Source organism: Ictalurus punctatus, chromosome 18 (genome assembly GCF_001660625.3).
Source record: "Ictalurus punctatus breed USDA103 chromosome 18, Coco_2.0, whole genome shotgun sequence".
In the NCBI taxonomy this organism is placed as follows: domain Eukaryota; kingdom Metazoa; phylum Chordata; class Actinopteri; order Siluriformes; family Ictaluridae; genus Ictalurus; species Ictalurus punctatus.
This window is the reverse complement of record NC_030433.2, coordinates 5,987,271-6,007,185: the sequence shown is the minus strand read 5'-3', so window position 1 is coordinate 6,007,185 and position 19,915 is coordinate 5,987,271. Positions and strand designations below refer to the sequence as shown.

The window sequence follows — 19,915 nt, the reverse complement described above, 5'->3', positions numbered from 1 at the left end:
CTATGGGGGAAAACGTCAGAACACCAGGCCTTTTTGTAGCTGAATAATCCAAGTATGCATTAAGAATAAGTGGTTTAGTGTGTGCGAAAGTGTGTCTGAAGTGTGTTCGCTTGCTCTTAAGAGTTGAGATCACTCAGAATGGATTGCTCTTACTGGGCAAGCGATAAGACCTTTATGTCCCTCCCACTGCTTGACACATCAATACAGCTGGGCCAGGCTGCACTGCAGCAGTTACATAATGATGCTCCTGCCAAAGAACACACACACACACACATATACAGATACATACACTCTATCACCCACGTGTGTAAAGAATAATAAAGGCACCCTATGGGAGAAGGCTGATACAACTCTTTCCCTGTGCTGATTTCACCTACTGCAGAGAGGAGATAAAGGAGAAAGAAAGAAAGCAAACAAGAGTTGGCTATGAAACTAGAAAATGAAAATGACCTCACAGGATGTGTCTCGAAAAATCAAACTGAATAGCATGAGGGAAGCATTTTTTTTTTTAATTTCCACTCCCACACATGCACTACTTTTCAGCTTTTAAAGACCTTAAGAAAAGCACATCTCTCAGGAAGTAGTGCGCAGACAGTCAGTTTATTATTAATGACTATAAGCTATTTTTGCCTACATTCATTGTGACTGAAAGCAAAACGAAGTCTTAATGTATAACAGATGTCCACCTTTTCATGCTTAAATCATTTAAAAACATCCAGATACTTTTGTGTGTACGTATGCTTATTGTGTGTCATATGAATTGTAAAAATTCCAGTGTGCTCATAAACAAAAATTGTTAATATTCAGGTCTAAAATATTTTATATTGATTAAAAAATATATATAGATAGTATCAAATTTGAGTAAAATATAGCAATATTCTTGCACAGTCTAGGAATGTTTCATGGTGCAGCTGATTTCTGAGTTTTAAAAAATCTCAATTTATTCAAAGCTAAGGTTGAGTCTGAACCTAAAATCTTTTTTTACTTAATTTGAGTTTTACCAGAAACTTTGCACTAAGATGGTAATCGAAAGAAGAACAGGAATCAGGAGAATGATAACGATTATCTGAAATTGCAGTAACTGCCTCATGGTCTCATGGTTTATATTTTCCTAAAAACAGCCTTAAAACGACTGTGTTTTAAATAAGGGACAAATTTTTACAAATCAAAATAGATGATGTATATGTGAAAACTGTGCTACATGTTCTTGCAGAACTGTTGTTCGAAATCAAATACTTTCTCAGATCAAAAAGTGGGATCACATAGTCACAAAGGGGGGGGGGGGGGGGGACATTTCAGCATGAGTCAAGTCCACTGAATTGTTGTGGCCATGCACCAACTTCGGAGGGTTGCTATGGTTATAAATTATGTCAAATCTGTTCCTCCAAAAACTAGGACGCTGAGAGGCAGCGAGGAACACTTCACACCAGAACAAAAATGTTATCAAATCAAGAACTAGACACAAATAAATCATTGCTTCGATTGTACGTATGCCCTTATTTTTTGCTTCTTCAAACTGACAGCTGAAATAATATTTGAGACAACTGAGAGTCTGCTCACTTGAAAAAATACATCATTTTGTAGTTTGAACACGAAATTAACCTGTTCTATAGGCACAGTGTAATGTTATCTAGTTTCAGCTTCCTAAGATTAAAGTAGAAATATACTTCTTAAGTATATACTGTATAATGAGGGGTGTTGCAATTAAAGGTGCAGTCTGCAATGTATAAACATGTTTATATACACGTAATAATCCTATAATTTTAAAGATACTTTAAAAAATATATTTATTTACAATATTGTTCTTAATTAGACATGGCTACATGTTTCATTTCTGGCTTTTGTTTATTGTTTTTAAGGGCCAGAAATGAGTTTGTCCAACTCCACCCATCTCCCAGTTAAAATGATAACAATTTCTACCCTGTTAGTTTGTGTCTCTGGTCATATTGTTTGGGATTCATCAGTATCACTAAGATAAAGGACAAAAAAATAATATTATCAATAATATTGTGTCATTATTCACCTCTACCTTCCCCCAAAACTCTAAAACATGTCACACATTACCAAAAAAAGTTCTATAATGTCTATTTTTTTTTTTATCTCTAAAGTCACGATATGTTTCAAATTATGAATATCGCATGTATATGAACACGCTTAAACATTACGTACTGCTACTTTAATTTCATAACTGATCCTTTTAAATATGTACTGTACATTTCTATTTTAATAACATGTCTAGAACAAGTCAATTAATCATATTCAAGGAAAAATAATATGTAGCTTCAACAGAGTGAGTGGAGACTGGTTGGAAAGAAGAGTTTCACTGAAGCTGCAGTATGCTTTGCAGACTACAGGGTGCTCAATAATCACACAGTGCTCCTTTAAGTGCATTTGTCAAGCCTGTATATGTTTATTAATTCACACATTCTGCAACAGGAAGCAATTGTGCCTTGCTTTTCCTTAGCATTGGGTCACTGTCCTCAATCTAACTTGCGAGAGTGAACAGAAGTACAAGTACGAGGACGGGCACAAAAACTAGCATCAGAAAGCTCAGCTCTACCATATACAGCATTAACAGCAATGTCACATAGCAGCAACGGCAGCGTGACTGCATGCGCCGGATGACCTGTATAAGTCCACGAGGATGCTCGAAACATCCACACACTCGAGCCGTCTCAGCCCGCACCTGCAAATACTGCTCCAGACTTGAACAGAACCCTGTACTGGCGTCTGGTTCTGCTTCTGGTGTCAGGATTGAGAGATCTGGAGGGTGAGTACAGAATGTGATATCCTCCTGAAGCCTGTAAATCTGCCACTGTAGTAGCGGGGTTTTCTGCCGACACAGGGGGCACTGTACTCGAGAGCAGTCCGCTGCCTGCTTGAGCATGACGGCCAAGCAGTGCTGGCACACGGTATGGTCACAGTTTAGCAGCGCAACACTGTGGTCACCCTGGGAGCGGTAGGGCTCGGTGCAAATTGGGCACTCGTTTACCTCAGAGTCGGTAGGTTCCTGATTCAAACAGCCAAGTGTCCTGCTGATCCCACCACCTGTCCTTTCTGTCCTTGACACTGTGTACTCACTTTCATCAGGACGTAGGTTATTAAAATATTCATTAAGCAAAGGGTCTTGAGCCAAACACTCCCCTGAGTGAATTTCACTCAGATTTGGTCCATCTGTAGCTGAAACTATGGGGTTTTCAACACTCAAACATATCTCTTCATTTATCCCAGCACTTCCTGTCCTTCCTTGTGTTATTCCTTGAGCTAGATGATTTGAAGGTATTTGAACACGGGGATTTACTGACTCTGAATCACAGGTGCATCTAGGTTTTCTCTCATGATCTACATTTCCAGAATCAAGCACTTCAGGGTCCATGGCTCCAGAGAGAGAAACGCATTCCAGAAAAAAGTGTCCTGTTTTGGAAAGTAGCTCACTAAAACCTTTTACTTTTCCTAATGACTTTATACCTTCTGTAACCTTTCAAAGTTGCTGATGCATCGGTTACAGTGTAGAGGTAGAAGGAAGGAGCATTATTTATTGTAGGTTGCTTATCACTAAAAAGGTGGAGCTCTTTGAAGGCCTTCTGGGACTGAGTCAGATTAACCAAAGTGCTGACCTCTGAAAGAAAGATTAAGGTCAGTGTGAAAAATCTTGCATTTCTTTGGCATATCGATTTGATTTTTTTCTGAGTTGCGTATGCGTGTGGAAAATGTGTGTGAGCTGAAGATCTGAGCCTCAAGCAACAGCAAGTTCACAGGTTTATTTGAGAATCTGTTCATATGACATCCATTTACAAAAATATTGTTAATGATATGCATACTATTTCCAGAAGAGGAATCAGATAGATAGAAAGATAGATAGATAGATAGATAGATAGATAGATAGATAGATAGATAGATAGATAGATAGATAGATAGATAGAGAAGAGAAATGGGAGGATGGATGGATAGGTATACAGGTGAATTGATAGGTGGAATCAGTGGATGGATGGATGGTGGAAAGGTAGGTGCAGATAGATAGGTCAGAGAGTGATTGGTAGAACATGGGTGGATGGATTAATGGATGGATGGAGGGATGGATAGGCAGATGGATGGTGGATGGATAAATAAGCAGATGGATGGATAGATAATGGATTGATGAATGGATGCATAGATAAATGGATGTATGGGTGGTAGATGAATGGATAGGTATATAGATGGATGAATGGGTGGATGAATGGACAGGTGTATGTATGTATGTATGGAAAGATGGATGTACAGGTGGATAAACAAGTGGATGGATTGTTGGGTATGTGGATAGGTGGGTCAAAGAATGAGCCTTAGAACATTGATGAACATATGGATGTATGGCTGGATGGATAAATGGATGGACAATTGGATGAATGGATGAATGGATAGATGAAGGGATCAATGGATCGATTGATAGATAAACCATAGATAGATAGATAGATAGATAGATAGATAGATAGATAGATAGATAGATATTTTGTACAGTCCGTGTACATACAGTGGTTTTTAACAATATCGCTCCAGTAAAAGGTCTTTATATTCAAAGCAGAATCTCTTTTTTAAAATAAATGTAAATATACTGCATTGGACAATCAGTGCTGTAATATTGCATTTTCATGTATTAAACATGGCTGACTTCTTTAGCAATGTTACAACCTACTTACAAATCTATGGCATGTTAGAAACATCTTCTACAGGTTTTACAGGGAATTTGAATCCAATTTAATAATAATAATAATAATAATAATAATAATAATAATAATAATAATAAAATGAAATACAAATAAAAGTATTTTCCCTTCTATATTTGGCATATATAGATTACAGAAGACATTACAGAAACCTGTATGATCACCCCGAACAAACACCTGCAGATTTATAAAATCAATCTCGATGACAAGGCAATAAGAACACTGTTTCGCTCGCTTTATCACAGTGCCTGCGGTGGTGAAATTCTCAGCCTTAGTGTGTTGCCTGCTCAGACGCCGAGCACACAAATAGTCAGAGATAGATATACTGAGAGAGAGAGATGCTGCGCAGTCATGCGTGTAAGCGTAGGCACCCTGAATACACCGTGTCTGATACTGCTGCTGTAGAGAAGCTAATTTCATCAGGAAAATGGCCAACATCTGCCTGCTGACATAATGTTCAAGACAATAACCCATCATGCACCTCTCTCTCTCTCTCTCTCTCTCTCTCTCTCTCTCTCTCTCTCTAAGTCTCTCTCTCTCTCTGTACAGTACCCACAATATTGCATAGAAAGCATAGCTTATATTTTAATAAAGCAATATGGAAACCCACAGAGATTAAAAGGATAACGTGCTGCCGCATGCCTATAAATTAAGTTGCCCAAGACCCACAAGATGTTTCTCTCTCAATTGGAACAGCTGTAAAATTATACATGACTGATTTCATGTTTGTTTTATCACAAAGAACGTTCTGAAACGGAGACTAAATTGTTGTGTGCAGACATACTGTACAGTTACAGCATGTGCAACAATACACAAAGCATTACGGTGCAAAAAAAGCTTCTAAAATCAACAACAGGTATTTTATGAAATAGGAGAAGTAACCGTACTAGCACTCATTTAGAATATTTTAACGTCAAAAACAATATATTTATAAGTAAGGATTATAAAAAAAAACATGAACATTGTGTGAACATTTTCCAATAAGCTCGTGTATACAGGGTGTCCCAAAATCTACATATATAGGGGAAATGAACACTTTTTCGCAAAATGTCTTCCAAAATTTTTCATACTTCATACCCTTTAAGAAATTCAAAAAGACTGTAAGTGTTGCGGACTGACTGAGAAGTGGACGTCCACGAAGATACAACCAACGTGGTGTTGGCGAACATAGTCTCCACATGTATGGGGACTTTTGAGACAACCTTTTTTTTTTTTTTTTTACAAACGGTACATTTTTATCTATTTATATATGACATTTATTGTAATGGAACGTCCGCAAAACGAGTTAGTTCTTGTCATCGCTTACATTATAGTAGCTATACATTAAACAGCAGTTCCTAGTGTTGGAAATGTACTGACTTTTACAAGGCACTCACACTGGGGACTCCTTCCATAAATGTCTAATAAATGTCTCCTTACAAAAAGCATCACCATATCAAATATTAGACTTTTTTCTTTGTTTAATCTGTTTATTACAGTAATAAACAAATCCCTGTGTAAGTTGTTACTATAGAAATTGTAATATATTAGAACAAGTATATTCATATAAACCTGTGATTTGCTGTTATAGAAAATTATAGAAAATGAATCAACACTCACCAACCAATCAGAATCATCCATTCAACTACACAGTGATATAAAATGCTATAAATGCTATCTATATAATCATATATGGCTAAGGGTAGTTGATTCAATACAGTCAATGACCATCAATGAATTCTTTCATCAAAATTATTTGTAAACTCATTCTTTTAGAGCTGGAGCTAAGTTTCTGCATGATGAACCATGGATACCATATAAAAAAAATTTTTTTTAAGGAATTACACAAACGTACTTTCAGTATTTTTTATGACATTGTCTAATGTCTGTGTTAAGACCTTTGCTGTTCAAGTGTAATGCTTGTAGGATTATTTTAAATAAGTTTTTAAAATATTAATTCAAAACTGCCCTTAGATGTCTATTATAAGTGAGTTTCTACTAGACAATTTTCCTGTTTGTTAGGTTTTTTTTTTTTTTAGAAAAGTGTAGAAATAATAGTTTGAGTTAATCAGCCATATGCTACAAACATGGAGGGCAGAGATTATGCTGGACGATTTGTCCAGTATAACTGCAGCACAAACTGCTCTAATTGTTGTAAATATGGCAAATGAGCATCAGCAAGTAGCCTGGCAGCGCACAAGGACAAACACGCCTGCTGATAAAAAAAAAAAAAAAATGTTAGATAGCAGTTCCGTAGTTATCGAGCTTTATCAAACACTAAACACTTTTAATGCATGCTCTAACATACTGCAATGAAGTCATTAAGTGCATTGAACACAGACTAAAACAGAAAAATAATACAACTCTGTATCAGCTGACTGTATGAATATTCAACACATTCTGAATACTATACTATATTTGCTTTAAATGTACATTTCTCTTTTCAACAATTTAGTTTTAACTTATACTTCTTGAAGGTACTTAGTGATATGTACTGTAGCTACAGTACAGTTAATAAAAATTTCAATATATATTATTTAGTCTAAATATTACCAAATGAAAACTATTTTGGCCAGTTTTTTTGCACTATACAGACGTTTATACCCAAGCTTTGAATTTTCAAATATGATCATTTATTTTCAGATCACACTGCAATTCAAGTCACAGGTTCATATTAATGCACTCATTAGCGTCAGGTTTTCTTTTTGGAAGGAGTCTCCAGTGTCACTGCTTTGTATGCTTAAGTTTTCTGACACAGTCTTCATTGTAGAGGGATTTGTGGTTTCTCTGTAACATTTTCTGTTATAGCGTAAGCAATAACTTGGGTTTGCAGACATTCAGAAACATTAAACCTAACTATAAACAGATAAAAATATGCTGTGTCATTGTTGAATTCATGGAAAATTGTGTTCGTTGTATAGCTTCCATTTTGCGATAATACAACGGGCATGTTGATGCACGATTAATTATCCGATATATCGCAGATATTTTTAAGCCGCCGACAATTTTATATAATATGATTTAGAGTTGTTTCTATCAGACGGGGCAGAGACCACGCCTCATTTGATATCATTTCTAAATAATAGTGCACTACTAATAAAGAAAGAGTTGCAAGCAGTGTCAAGCTTTATCATACAGTGATGCGTGTATAGGATCATTCATGATACACACTTCTTTGAATCAATGAGACTGTGTTTTTATGTCATTACAGAGACTGGTGCACCAATTTGGTATTTCAGTAATACCAAGAGGACATCCTCTTGATTCACAGTGTAGAAATGATTGGGTCTTGTGGCTTCAGTTCGTCTTCTGGCCCGTCGGCTGTTATTGCTTGCATTGGCTGGAAGAGCTCTTCGGTCTGTGATGTGTTGTGATTGTGCTGAATTCCCCTGATTACAGTGCAATAAAGTCCAGCTACATTGATTCTCATAGAGAGAGAGAGAGAGAAAGTTAGCACTTGCTCAATGATTCACAGTCCTCTCAGGCACTTCAACAAGGACAGCATGGTCCTTAAAAATGGAAGGAAATAAGTGGCTACCATCATGGCATCATCTTGGGTTTTGGAGATTTTCAGTTCTGATTGTGGGACGTTTTAATATTTTTAGATCAGGGGCTCATCTTACTCAGAGCAACTTGATATAATGCGTTAATGTGTTTCAGGACTGGGAAATTCTTTTTTTTCTTCTTCTTCTTCTTCTTTCATTGGTCAGGTCCACTGCAAGCATCCTGTCCTCATCATTTGAGTGAACAACTGCATAACATCTGTATAATAGATAACAGAAAAAGATAATAACATAACAGCTATTATTCTGTTGAGTGAATAACATGCGTGAAGAACAGTCCAAAATATGGTATCACTTTCTGTTAAGCCCATACTCACAAATCCTTTTCAATGTGATTATAATTATTTGTACCCTGGGAATGGTTCCTTGTATGCATTTCTATTGAACTCTAATAATACCTCATAAAGCTTTCATTCATTTAATCATTTTAAGTAATTCCTTGATAACTTGTAATCAGTGTTGTTACACTGTTAAGTGTCAGTATTCGTTATAATGCCATGTCCTGCACTGAACAACTTTTATTATTAATAATGAACTATGCAAATAATATCAGACTTCAAACATTAACATTACACTTTGTTATATCACATTAAATTACACATTAGCAATATTTTTTCCACAATCTGCTCCTAATATTCATATCTGAGGAAAGACAAAAAACAAACAATATAGTTTCTGTTATTGACAGTGACAGTGATGACAAGAGACTGCAGCAAAGGCATCAATTTGCTGTCGCTGTAGATGTTTTAATATTTATCACCATCAAGGATAAAGCTGTCTTAAATAACATTCATAAACGAAGGATGAAATAACTGAAATGACAGAGGTGGGGTAATAAAGCATAATGCATTAAACTTTCAGTCAATATGAACGTTTTTTGTTTTAGATTAATGAAATATTAATAAAATACTATATGAGAGAGTTGATAAATTGATTTAATGACACACTTTGTAATCTGACTGTGTAAATGTTAAATTAATGATCAAATAAAACCATATTTTGGTTTGGAGAGGACCCTTCTGCGTCTTTTACTGATAAGTAATTATGACACTGCCAATATGGTGTCCTTATCTCTGTCTATCACTGATGGATCTCACTGTCAGTCAGAGGTGAATGTTACCTTGAGTTCAGGCCATGTGTTTGATCAGAAGTCCAGTGTGTCATGTTGGAAGCGCAGACGTGGGCTGTTCTCACTGTAGAACTGACTATACCAGCGCCTGTGTTTTTGGATGGCTGAGTCCTCTTTCACCAGCAATGGTTTCGAGACGTACTTCTTATTGTTCCAAATCATCACATCCCGCTCAAACTGCCACAACAGAGACAACAGATCACTTGGCTTTATTAACGATTATTGATTAGGAAAAACTGTAGTGTTTTCTATACTGGACACTTCGTTTTCATGCCATGTTATTGTTCTTGATCCCTCTCAAGCTTCCATGAGACAAAAAATCCATTACTGTTATTCACTGTTGATGATTTAAGCCAGGTGTTACTCGGACATATGAAAGTCACAGGATCACTATAGAAATACACAAGTCACTGGATCACTGTAAAACTACACAAGTCACTGGATCACTGTAAAACTACACAAGTCATTGGATTACTGTAAAATGTATGCCGCTGGATTACTATACAACTGCATAAGTCACTGGATCTCTGTAAAACTACATAAGTCACTGGATCACTGTAAAACTACATAGGTCATTGGATTACTGTAAAACTACACAAGTCACTGGATCACTGTAAAACTAGATAAGTGATTGGATTACTGTAAAATGCAAGGCACTGTATCTCTGTAAAAAAAACACAAGTCAATGGATCACTGTAAAACTATTTATGTGGCCGAATCACTGTAAAACTTCTTGTCACTGAATCACTGTAAAACTACTCAAGTCATTGGATCACTACAAAAATACACAAGACAATTGATCACTGAAAATCTATGTTAAGTCACTGAAACATTGTAAAACTACATAAGTCACTGGATCACTGTAAAACTACACAAGTCACTGGATCACTGTAAATCCACACAAGTCAGTGGATCACTGTAAAACTGCATACGTCACTAGATCACTGTAAAACTGCATGTCACTGGATTAATGTAAAACTACATGTCACTGGATAACTGTAAAAATACATGTCCCTGGATCACTGTAAAACTACACAAGTCAATGGATCACTGTAAAACTACACAAGTCACTTGACCACTATAACACTACATAAGTCATTGGACCATTATAAATCTTGTTAGATATAATATAAATAAATCTACATGTCAGTGGATCATTGTAAAACCGAGTGACTGGGTCTCTGTAAAATTACACAACTGTATGATTTTGGGCAAGTTATACTTATTTAACTTAACTAGCTACACTACTCTTATAGCTCCAGTCCAAAATGTTGGGATAACAAACATGTTATGCCTGATCGGTGACATTTAGAGTACATGGGCAATTGTGTAAATTAGATTTTTCACTGAACTATTTATTTAACACACACACACACACAGACACACAGACACACACACACTGCTGTGAGTGAGGTCATACAGAGGAGGTGTTTGGAACACGTTACCTGAATACACTCTGCTCGCAGGATGAATTTTGGCACTAGTGGAGGAATGTTGCTCTGGTAGAAGATGGTGTGTGACACACACTGCAGCAGCGGCTCCACTGGGGTCACACAGTGTAAGATCACACCACGACCCAAGAAGTTGTGATTAAACAGCAGGAACACCACACCTGGACCGACCTACAGAGAAATCACACACTTCCTGTCAATCCTAACAGGACTTTTAACGTATACTTGCATACTGCATCACTGCATTTTTGAAAACAGTGCTTTGTGTAATGAGCCCATTTATTTTTGTAATAATGCTACATTATATACCACAGTGTTGTTGAATTCTTAATTCTGATTGTACAGAAGTTAGTCCTAATAATAGTTCCGGGTGTAATTCAAATCACAGGTTTATATTAATGCACTTGTATGAATATGTAACAGTTTCTATAGTGACAGCACATTCAACAAAGAAAACAAAAGGACACATTACACTATCCTGACGTTGATCATTGTCCTATCACAGCATGCTGCCAAGAATATTATTCCTTACATATTGTACTGCACATGCTTAATAAAAGGGTTAACTCTTGAATGGTTTGGAACCTTTAAAGGTTCTACATAGAACCCTAACAGTATCTTATCCTGTTCCTTCTTCAAATCTTTCCTCACGCTCTTTATCATGGACGGCGTGATTGCAGGACTCCAACTGTGCATGCTGCGCACAGTCAAACGGCCTTCAGCTTCACTTCTTCGCACACACACACACACACACACACACACACACACACACACACACACACACACACAAACACTCCTGTGCAGCCTTGAGCACTGACACGTCTCCCACATATCACTGTGTATAATTAGCATCACCATGGCTACACGCTAGAGCTTTTCAAAGATATCACAATCACACACAGAGACAAATAAGCGAATGCTGAGGGTAAATTGTGTGTGAAGGGCAGATGTGAAAAACTTCCCCTTTCCGTGGCGGCGCATTAAATTCTTTATACTCGAGTTGGAGCAAGATTCTCACCTTGATTTTTTTCTAGGACATTTGGTCTTTGATAAAATATTACTCAAAAGAGAATTAGTGTAAAATACATCTACGCACATTACAAGCAACAGCAACAGAGATGTACAACACACACACACACACACACACACACACACACATACAAACACACACACACAAATACACTGGTTTATGTTACACTGCTCATGAATCTGGAAGCTGCATTGAATATGAAGCAGGCCAATGATAATCAATAACACAATACCATTACTATAGACATGACATTTGAGCACCTATTGACCTGCAATGTGTCTCATTTCCTGCCCGAGCTTGAGACACTGTACATATCCGGTCATGTGACCTTTTAAGGTAATAATATCGAAAGGTAAGTGATTCGTTTACATAGATTTTTAGATCTATGGCATTTTGCTTGTGTCATGATTATGAAATCTCATGGTGATTTGCTAATGCTAACAATGTATGCATTATAAGTCTGTGGGTCTGTGCTGATAAAGGAATGTCAGAGTGGTGTAATGGAGTGGATTTAAGCCGTAGTTGATTCTTTCTCTGAAAGTCTTTATCTTCTTATATCACAGCAATTCGCCAACCCTAACAATTATTTGTGTCAAGTCTATGGTATTTTTGTTGCAACTAATACGGTGTTATACCACAGCATTGTTAAATTCTCCATTCTGACTGCTCAGAAGGTGTTGATTAATTTTCTATAACAGCAGCTCTGAAAGTAGAGAATATGATTTATGCACCATCCTATAACAGAATAGTATTCATTTGAGTCAGTATGCTATTCTATGACTCTCTGCTGCCCCCTGTCGGTCAGTTATGTCATCACCTGTCTGGCCACCACATTCACGTCCAAGAGAGGCCAGTGGCGTCCGAATACAGTCAGAGCGTGCTTCACCAACATTTGAGAACAATGCTTATTGGGCTCTGGCTCTGGATTCCATTCCACCTAAGAAAGCACACACACACACACACACACACGTAGAAAGGAAGACATTTAAATGATGGTAGACAAGAAGTGTTGTGACTGTATCGTAGCGTACTACACTACATGATGAGTCATTAAGCAAATGTCAGGAATTTCAATATATGGCAGCAAGGCAATTATGGTGTCAGTATTAATGACTGGATGGTTGAGTTTAAAAGAGCCCCTGTTGAGGTCTTGATTAAATACAATCTGTAATCTAATGTGACCTTTACCTTGTATAATCATAACCACATTGTGCATTATGTAAGGAATCAAACATGCTGTTTTAGATTAATAATATACGATGGAGTGGTGCGAGTGTGTAGGGCCAGAAGAAAAGTCTACAGTGAGATGCCAGGCGAAGGCTTTCTCACCTTCCAGTCATGGCGGATGAACTCCCAAGTCTTACTGTTGGTGTAACGGAGGTCCACACCACTCACGATACCTGGTGTGTGGAGATGGGCCAGGTGAGCGATATCTGCAGCGTTCTCTGGTATCTCCTACGGAGGTTAAACGAGGGTCAGGAGGAAGTGTAACATTTTTTTATCCAATTGAAAATCTCTCAAGCATTGTTGTTCGATTCAGTTTACATTCAGTGGAATTAGAGATATAACCCTCACTAGAGAGCCTCAGTTTTTCAGTGTGGACATTTTCCTGATGTTATAAAATTATCATGTTAATTTCTAGAGCAAAAAAATGTTTATCCTTATGCCTGGTGAATTTCATACTCCATTGTATTGTAAATAGATTGGTGATCCACTTTGTTGGTGATATTTTTTTTTAAGAATACAAAATTACCTCTATGTGAGCATTGATGAAGTGCTCCGTGCGTCCGCGGTAAACCCACTCCTCATTGGTGATCTCTTTCTGCTCAGGAACCATCCAGCCTGGTTCTTCTCCATCACAGTGGAACCAAACCAAGATCTGCTCGTTAATCTCACAGCTCGGCCAGCAGCGCACCTTAGCAAACTCCGGCACTGTACATATAAAAACATGCACACATATTACAGAGTTAACTAGCAGCATTAGCTAGCTAGCAATATATATAAATAATATCCAATCTTATACTTGAACATCCACTTGGCATCCATCCATCCATCCATCCATCCTTTCCCTTGTCCTTCCATTCATCTATCAAATCATGTACTGTCCAACGATTCACTAGTCAATTCACCCATCCAATCATCAATCATTCACTGACATCTGTTCAAATACACAACCAACTAATCATCCATCCACCTGTACATTCATCTATCCATCATCCATCCGTCCATCTAACCATTTATCCATCCGTCCCCTTCTCTATTCACTTGTCTATCCATCTATTCATTCATCAGTCGATCCATCCAACCCATCATCTATCTATCTATCTATTCCCTTTTACACTCATTCATCTATCCACTCATTTCTCTGTCCATTCTTTCAACTATCCATCAATCCATTTATTTATTCAACATTCCATCCAGTTACCCATCCATCTATCTATCTATCTATCTATCTATCTATCTATCTATCTATCTATCCCTATATCTATCTAATACCCTACCTTTTTCAGCATATGGGATCCTGACACACTTCCCATCCTCTCCTCGAAACTGCCATCCATGGAAGGGACATTCTATACAGTTGCCCATCACTCGGCCCCCTACAGCCAGGTTGGCCCCTAGATGGGGGCAGTAGGCATCCAACACATAGGCTTTCCCATCCTGACCCCGAAACACAGCCACCTGCTCACCTGAGAAGACAAACAACAAACAGGGAACTTACAACAGCGGAGATGGTCGAGTATTCTTCTGGAAATCTAACAAAAAAGTAACCATGTTTCAGTGTTCCACCCAAGGTAATCTGAAGAGGGCAGCAGTGGGCCAGTAATAATGCTTCTACAAATGAAATTATGATTTAAGGCCATCAGACAGTAAAATTAAAGTATAAATTAAAACACTACAGGTGAATAGGGCAACATTTAGGTATATTCTAAGGACTTGCACATGTAATGTACATTTATTTATGCAAATGAGGCTATGTTTAATTACATATGCATACTTAATAAAACCAAAAAGATATTGCTATTGTAAGAAGTAAAATATGTATTTCACTGTCAAAGACATTACCAAAAAAACCTTTACAGAAAAATTTAAAAATTATTTCATGCACTTTTTAAAAAAAAAATAAATAAAATTTGAAAGAGACGTGAAAAACTTTAAACACAATGAAATACAGTAAAATATCAGCATTTTTACAGTAAGCATATAGCAAGTCCTGATAATGAATGGAACTCACTATTGAGTTACTGACTCTCCATAAACCTGTGGCACATTTGTATTTTGTGTCTCTTTATGTCTGCACTTCCTGGAGGTGTCTCGATCAATAACTACTCTGTTACCACTTAAACCATAATTAAACGATGTTCCCTGTGAACTGTTCCTATAGGGTGATATTAACAAACTGCTATAGCAACCTCTATATGCAGTAAAACCATTATTTATTAATTCGTCCTTTCATAGACTGTAACCACTTGTCCATAGTCCATTAAGCATGATACTGAACTTTTAAATGTAGATGCTTTTTGTCACGGGTTTCCCCTCGCGCTGAGTGCCGGAGCATTTAGCACGCATGAACTGCCCGAAGCATATATCTCTTCCTCAGCTGTTTTGTGTTATCCCCTTAGATTTCGTTGTATATTTAAACCCCCGTGTGTCTTTGTTCTGGGCGAAGTATCGTGTTTCTATGTTTTGCCACCAGTGCGTTACCAAACCTTTGTTCTGTGTTCTCGTTTACTCTTCTTTGATCTTGTTCCCAGTTTCTCAGTTTTTGTATTCTGCCTTTGCCATTCACCATGATTTTGCCCTACGATTTGGATTTGTCTGCGTACCTCTCTTCGTTAAAAGCTTCAACTCCACTTGCGTCCGTCTCCAACCCCGTAACATGACACGTTTCCACATTTCAAACCAACACAACAGTGTCATTAAGAAACTGTGTGTCTATATCACGAGTTCTTCAATCACAACTGTGTACAGATATAAGAGTACATGGTATACTATTAAATGAAGTTTGGGAGGATCATCTATATTTAATTGTCCAGCTATGTCTTTATTTTGCACATGGGATGTACAAGATGACGAGCATGATGGCATCGATAGTGGAATTAGCATGAAAGTTAAAAATGTAAAGGCTATTTATTTTGAGAGAGATAAAGGTAGAGAATTCCCACTGGAACCACTATTAGCAGGTAGTTGAATGGCGCTATGGGAAATTATTGTGAAATCATTGCGAAAGTGAAAAAAACATGTCCTTCAAAGACCTTTAAACTAAAAAAATTAAAATAAAAAGTACATTCTGACTTTAATCAGGAAATAAATCCTTTGTACATCTGAAAATCACACATTGAGTACAATTATTGATATGTGATACGTCATTCAGGATGGATTTTTCCTTCAACAGTACATGACTGCCCATATTTCTAAACCTAAGTCTTCATTTTATATTCTGTTGTTTTGTATTGTGAATCATGGCCACCATGCAGTCAGATCTTCTCCTCAGTCATCCAGTTTCTAAGCAGCCAGGATACATTTGAGTCCCTTACTAACAAAAGAAAAGTTTCCCAAAAATGTTTACATCACAAAAAGTTATCTCCAAAGCAACCTCTCTAAGAAACGCACACTCTGAGCGAAACAGAATGAAGTACGTGAGGTAACTAAAGACATTGAACTGCCTTGGTGACAAGATTCAAACGCAAACAGCTTAATCCTCAATTTTCATCAGTGAGGTTACATTCGGTCAGTAATATAAGCAGTGTCTGTAGCACGACACGAGTCAGCAGATCTTTCATCCTGAGTGACCTTGGTGATGCACACTTTAGCTGTTCACTCCACTGCATTTAAACTGACAAATAACATATACGCAATAGCCTGATGTTGCATATTCATATACAATAACTACCTCAGACCGTAACATTTTCCAACATGTATTTTAAAATTCATAATATACCTATTCCTAATCTGAATTAATAGCAATATGAACAACATTTGAAAATCACCATGATGGCAGGTGTGCACATGGGGATTTTTAAAAAATGCTTTTATTTAACTTTATTATATGATCTTAATATAATCTCTGAAATACGAATGCATTTATATTTTCATGTTCATTAGAGTTAATTGTTATTAAAGATTCATTTTCACACACAAACACACACATTTCGAAATCATGTTAAATATCATTTTGATTTTAATTCAAATTGTACACGTTGACGCAAACAGAACATAAAGAATAATGAGTCGGTCTGAGATAAATATCCTTTATTGTCTAATGTGCATCTGAGGCTGGAAGAGGTGAAATACTGTATAATATGATTTAGTCATTATGTGGAAATATGTATTGTAATATAAACCTGTCAAAAGAACATTTTTTCAATATTATGAATTCATTTTATTATTATTCAACGAGGAACTTTTTTATTATACAAATTACATTTACAAAATAATGTCCGATGAAAGCACCATGTATGCAGCCTATTTTCTTATTAAAAAAATAATAATAAATTGATCAGGTTCTGGGTGTGTTCTGACATTTCTAGTCAGTGACCTTGTACTGCATTGACCACAGCTCTGACACATGTTACTACTTGGCATTGGCTACTCCTGGATCTCTAGGTAATGTTTAATAGGTGAACATTGAAAGCCAATTTGGGTGCATGCACTGTATATATGTTCAGGCATTGCTTGTTCAGGCAACTGTGTGTATGAGGCAATATGACGGAGAGGATCTACTGCATTGCTGCTTGTTGACATTTTCCTTGCTGTATGTAGTATAAAGTTATCAGGCAATTAGTTATCAGGATAAAATGGAAATTCATTTTATTTGGCAAGTTACACATTTGGTGTGCGGATTTTATAACTTTGAATAAAAAAATTTAATAAAATGCAATGCAAAGTATGATAAGTTATTTTGTCCCAGTAATTTCTGTCTTAATTAATTGAAAAAGAACAATTAAAGACTGCTCAAAATGTTGCAAAAGTTTGCCCAGAATATGGCATTACAAAAGAATAAAGCCTATTGCAAAAAAAAACAAACAAAAACATTTTTTTTTTAAATATCTAAATATTTTTGCTAACACTAACTCTGATGCTTCATGTTGTGATTCATTTTCTTTATACATCACTGTTTAAGATCTCAAATTGACTGCACATTTGTAGATTTTTACCATTTTATAAAAAGCAAAGCAAAAATAAAGTTATTTTCTTAGAGTAAGATTTTAGTTAAGGAAAGGGGAACAATGAATGGTTCTGTTTTGTCCGGTTTAGAGAAAAATGCCTGTGAGTCGTTTGGCAGCCGAAAGAGTCGGTTCTTATTAGTGATCTGACTCAGTGAAAAGAGTCGGAATTCCCATTTGTATTGAACAGAAAGGGCAAGAGAAAATAATATAGAATTACAAAAGAATTATTGCAAAAAAACACGAGTTTGGAATGTCTCAATCTTTTTGCAGCTCAGACTGAGGCTTCGTGTTGAATGATTCATTTTCTCTCACCGTTAAAGAGCTCAGTTTTACTCCATATTTGAACAGCTAGTGCCGTTATTGAAGTGACCTCAAAACGGGCAGATGGTTGCAAAACTGTATGAGGAGACCTATTTTTATACTACGCGCGCACGCGCGCACATATGAGTTCAGATTCAGAAGGATGCGCAAATCACCAGGGAAATTAAAATACAATAAAATGAAAAACTATAATGATTCAGTGAATCAATTGGCACTCACTGATGAGTACGTGACTGCGTGGATATTTTACTGAACTTGGACAGATCTTCATTACTAGTAACATAAGAATGCATCACATTTTGGGCCTGGATCTGCTCTTGTTCAATGAATGGTTTGGTTGGGTTTTTTTTTTTTTAGGAAAGCGTCGAGATGGGGATGTCACGTTTTCCCACGCTCGTGCCGGAGTGCGCAGTGCGTGAAAACCTCGCGCGCGTCGTTTAGCTAATTATCTATAACATACATACCCAACACGGTCACGCTCTTGACGTCTCCGCGTTCCAGCATGTGCGAGTCCAGGATCCGATACCAGCCGTTCGGGTAAACCGGAGGCAATTCCCCGGTCTTGCGCCTCCGCCGCACTTCGTTGGCCGCACGCGCTCGGGAGCGCCCGTCCTCCGCCACATATCCCACCTCGTCCGGACTCCGCAGCAGCTCCAGAGGAGCGAACAGGAGCCGGTAGAGCCAGCCCGCAGCCAGAAGCACTGCGCCTGCCAGGATGCACGCCGCAGCACGCGCCGGAGCTCCGGCCAGGCCGGTTTTCCGCCACAGCTCGGGATAACCGTAACCGCTGTCCAACAGCACGTCGGAGGGGTCTCGCACGTGCATCAGGACGGTCGCGGTGAAAGCGATCGCGACCCCGGCGAACACCTTGACGAGCCGTGAGCTCACGGATCCCTCCATAATGCAGCTCGATCAGTGCATGTCAAACTACTGTCACACTGGCGTACAGATCAATTACCGCCAAAGCGCTCGTGCCTCTCAGCGTGTCCACGTTATTTGTAAGGCGTGACGTCACGCCTTTCCCAGTATTAAAATGTAACCTAGGTGAGACACGAGTTTTCTTGTGTATGTTTTGATGCTTACATCCTGGTCCCCTTTGCTGGTGTTACTGCGACAGTATACCAATCTAACATTTCATTCGTGTGCCTAACCCTAGAGGACCACCAGCAAACATCTTCACATGCACACTCAGAAATAAAGGTACCAAACTGTGCTACTTTTCCTCGTCACTGAAGTGCTACCATTAATAGTGCATGCTTTTGATGCATTTATACCTAGGAAAGTGCATGTGGTGGCGGCAACTTTTATTAGCTTTCAGAGTACTGGTCCTTAAGGCAGGCTACAGGTATTTAGGCTATCTTGAATTATTTTAAAAGGTTTCCAGGAATTTAAGGTCACATACAAAAGAAAGAGAAGATGAAAATTATGGTTCAGTGCATTTATTTCTGAAAGGTTTGCTCTTTTGAAAAAAATAAAATTATATATATATATATATATATATATATATATATATATATATATATATATATATATATATAATTATTATTTTTAATTTTGAAACAAGTCATCATG

At 37.4% G+C, this 19,915-nt stretch overlaps 1 protein-coding gene across 1 annotated transcript; it reads right to left on the bottom strand.

Annotated features, from left to right (window-relative positions):
* Positions 1 to 7,792: 7,792 nt before the first annotated feature.
* zgc:92275 (Rieske (2Fe-2S) protein) lies at positions 7,793 to 19,484 on the bottom strand. Its single transcript, XM_017493514.3, has 8 exons — positions 18,808 to 19,484; positions 14,354 to 14,542; positions 13,606 to 13,784; positions 13,182 to 13,307; positions 12,670 to 12,789; positions 10,817 to 10,993; positions 9,363 to 9,548; positions 7,793 to 8,441 (listed from the first exon to the last, which is right to left on the bottom strand). The coding sequence occupies exons 1-7, from the start codon at positions 19,241 to 19,243 to the stop codon at positions 9,387 to 9,389; spliced, it is 1,389 nt and encodes a 462-aa protein (XP_017349003.1). The 5' UTR covers positions 19,244 to 19,484; the 3' UTR covers positions 7,793 to 8,441; positions 9,363 to 9,386.
* Between the last annotated feature and the right edge of the window lie 431 nt (positions 19,485 to 19,915).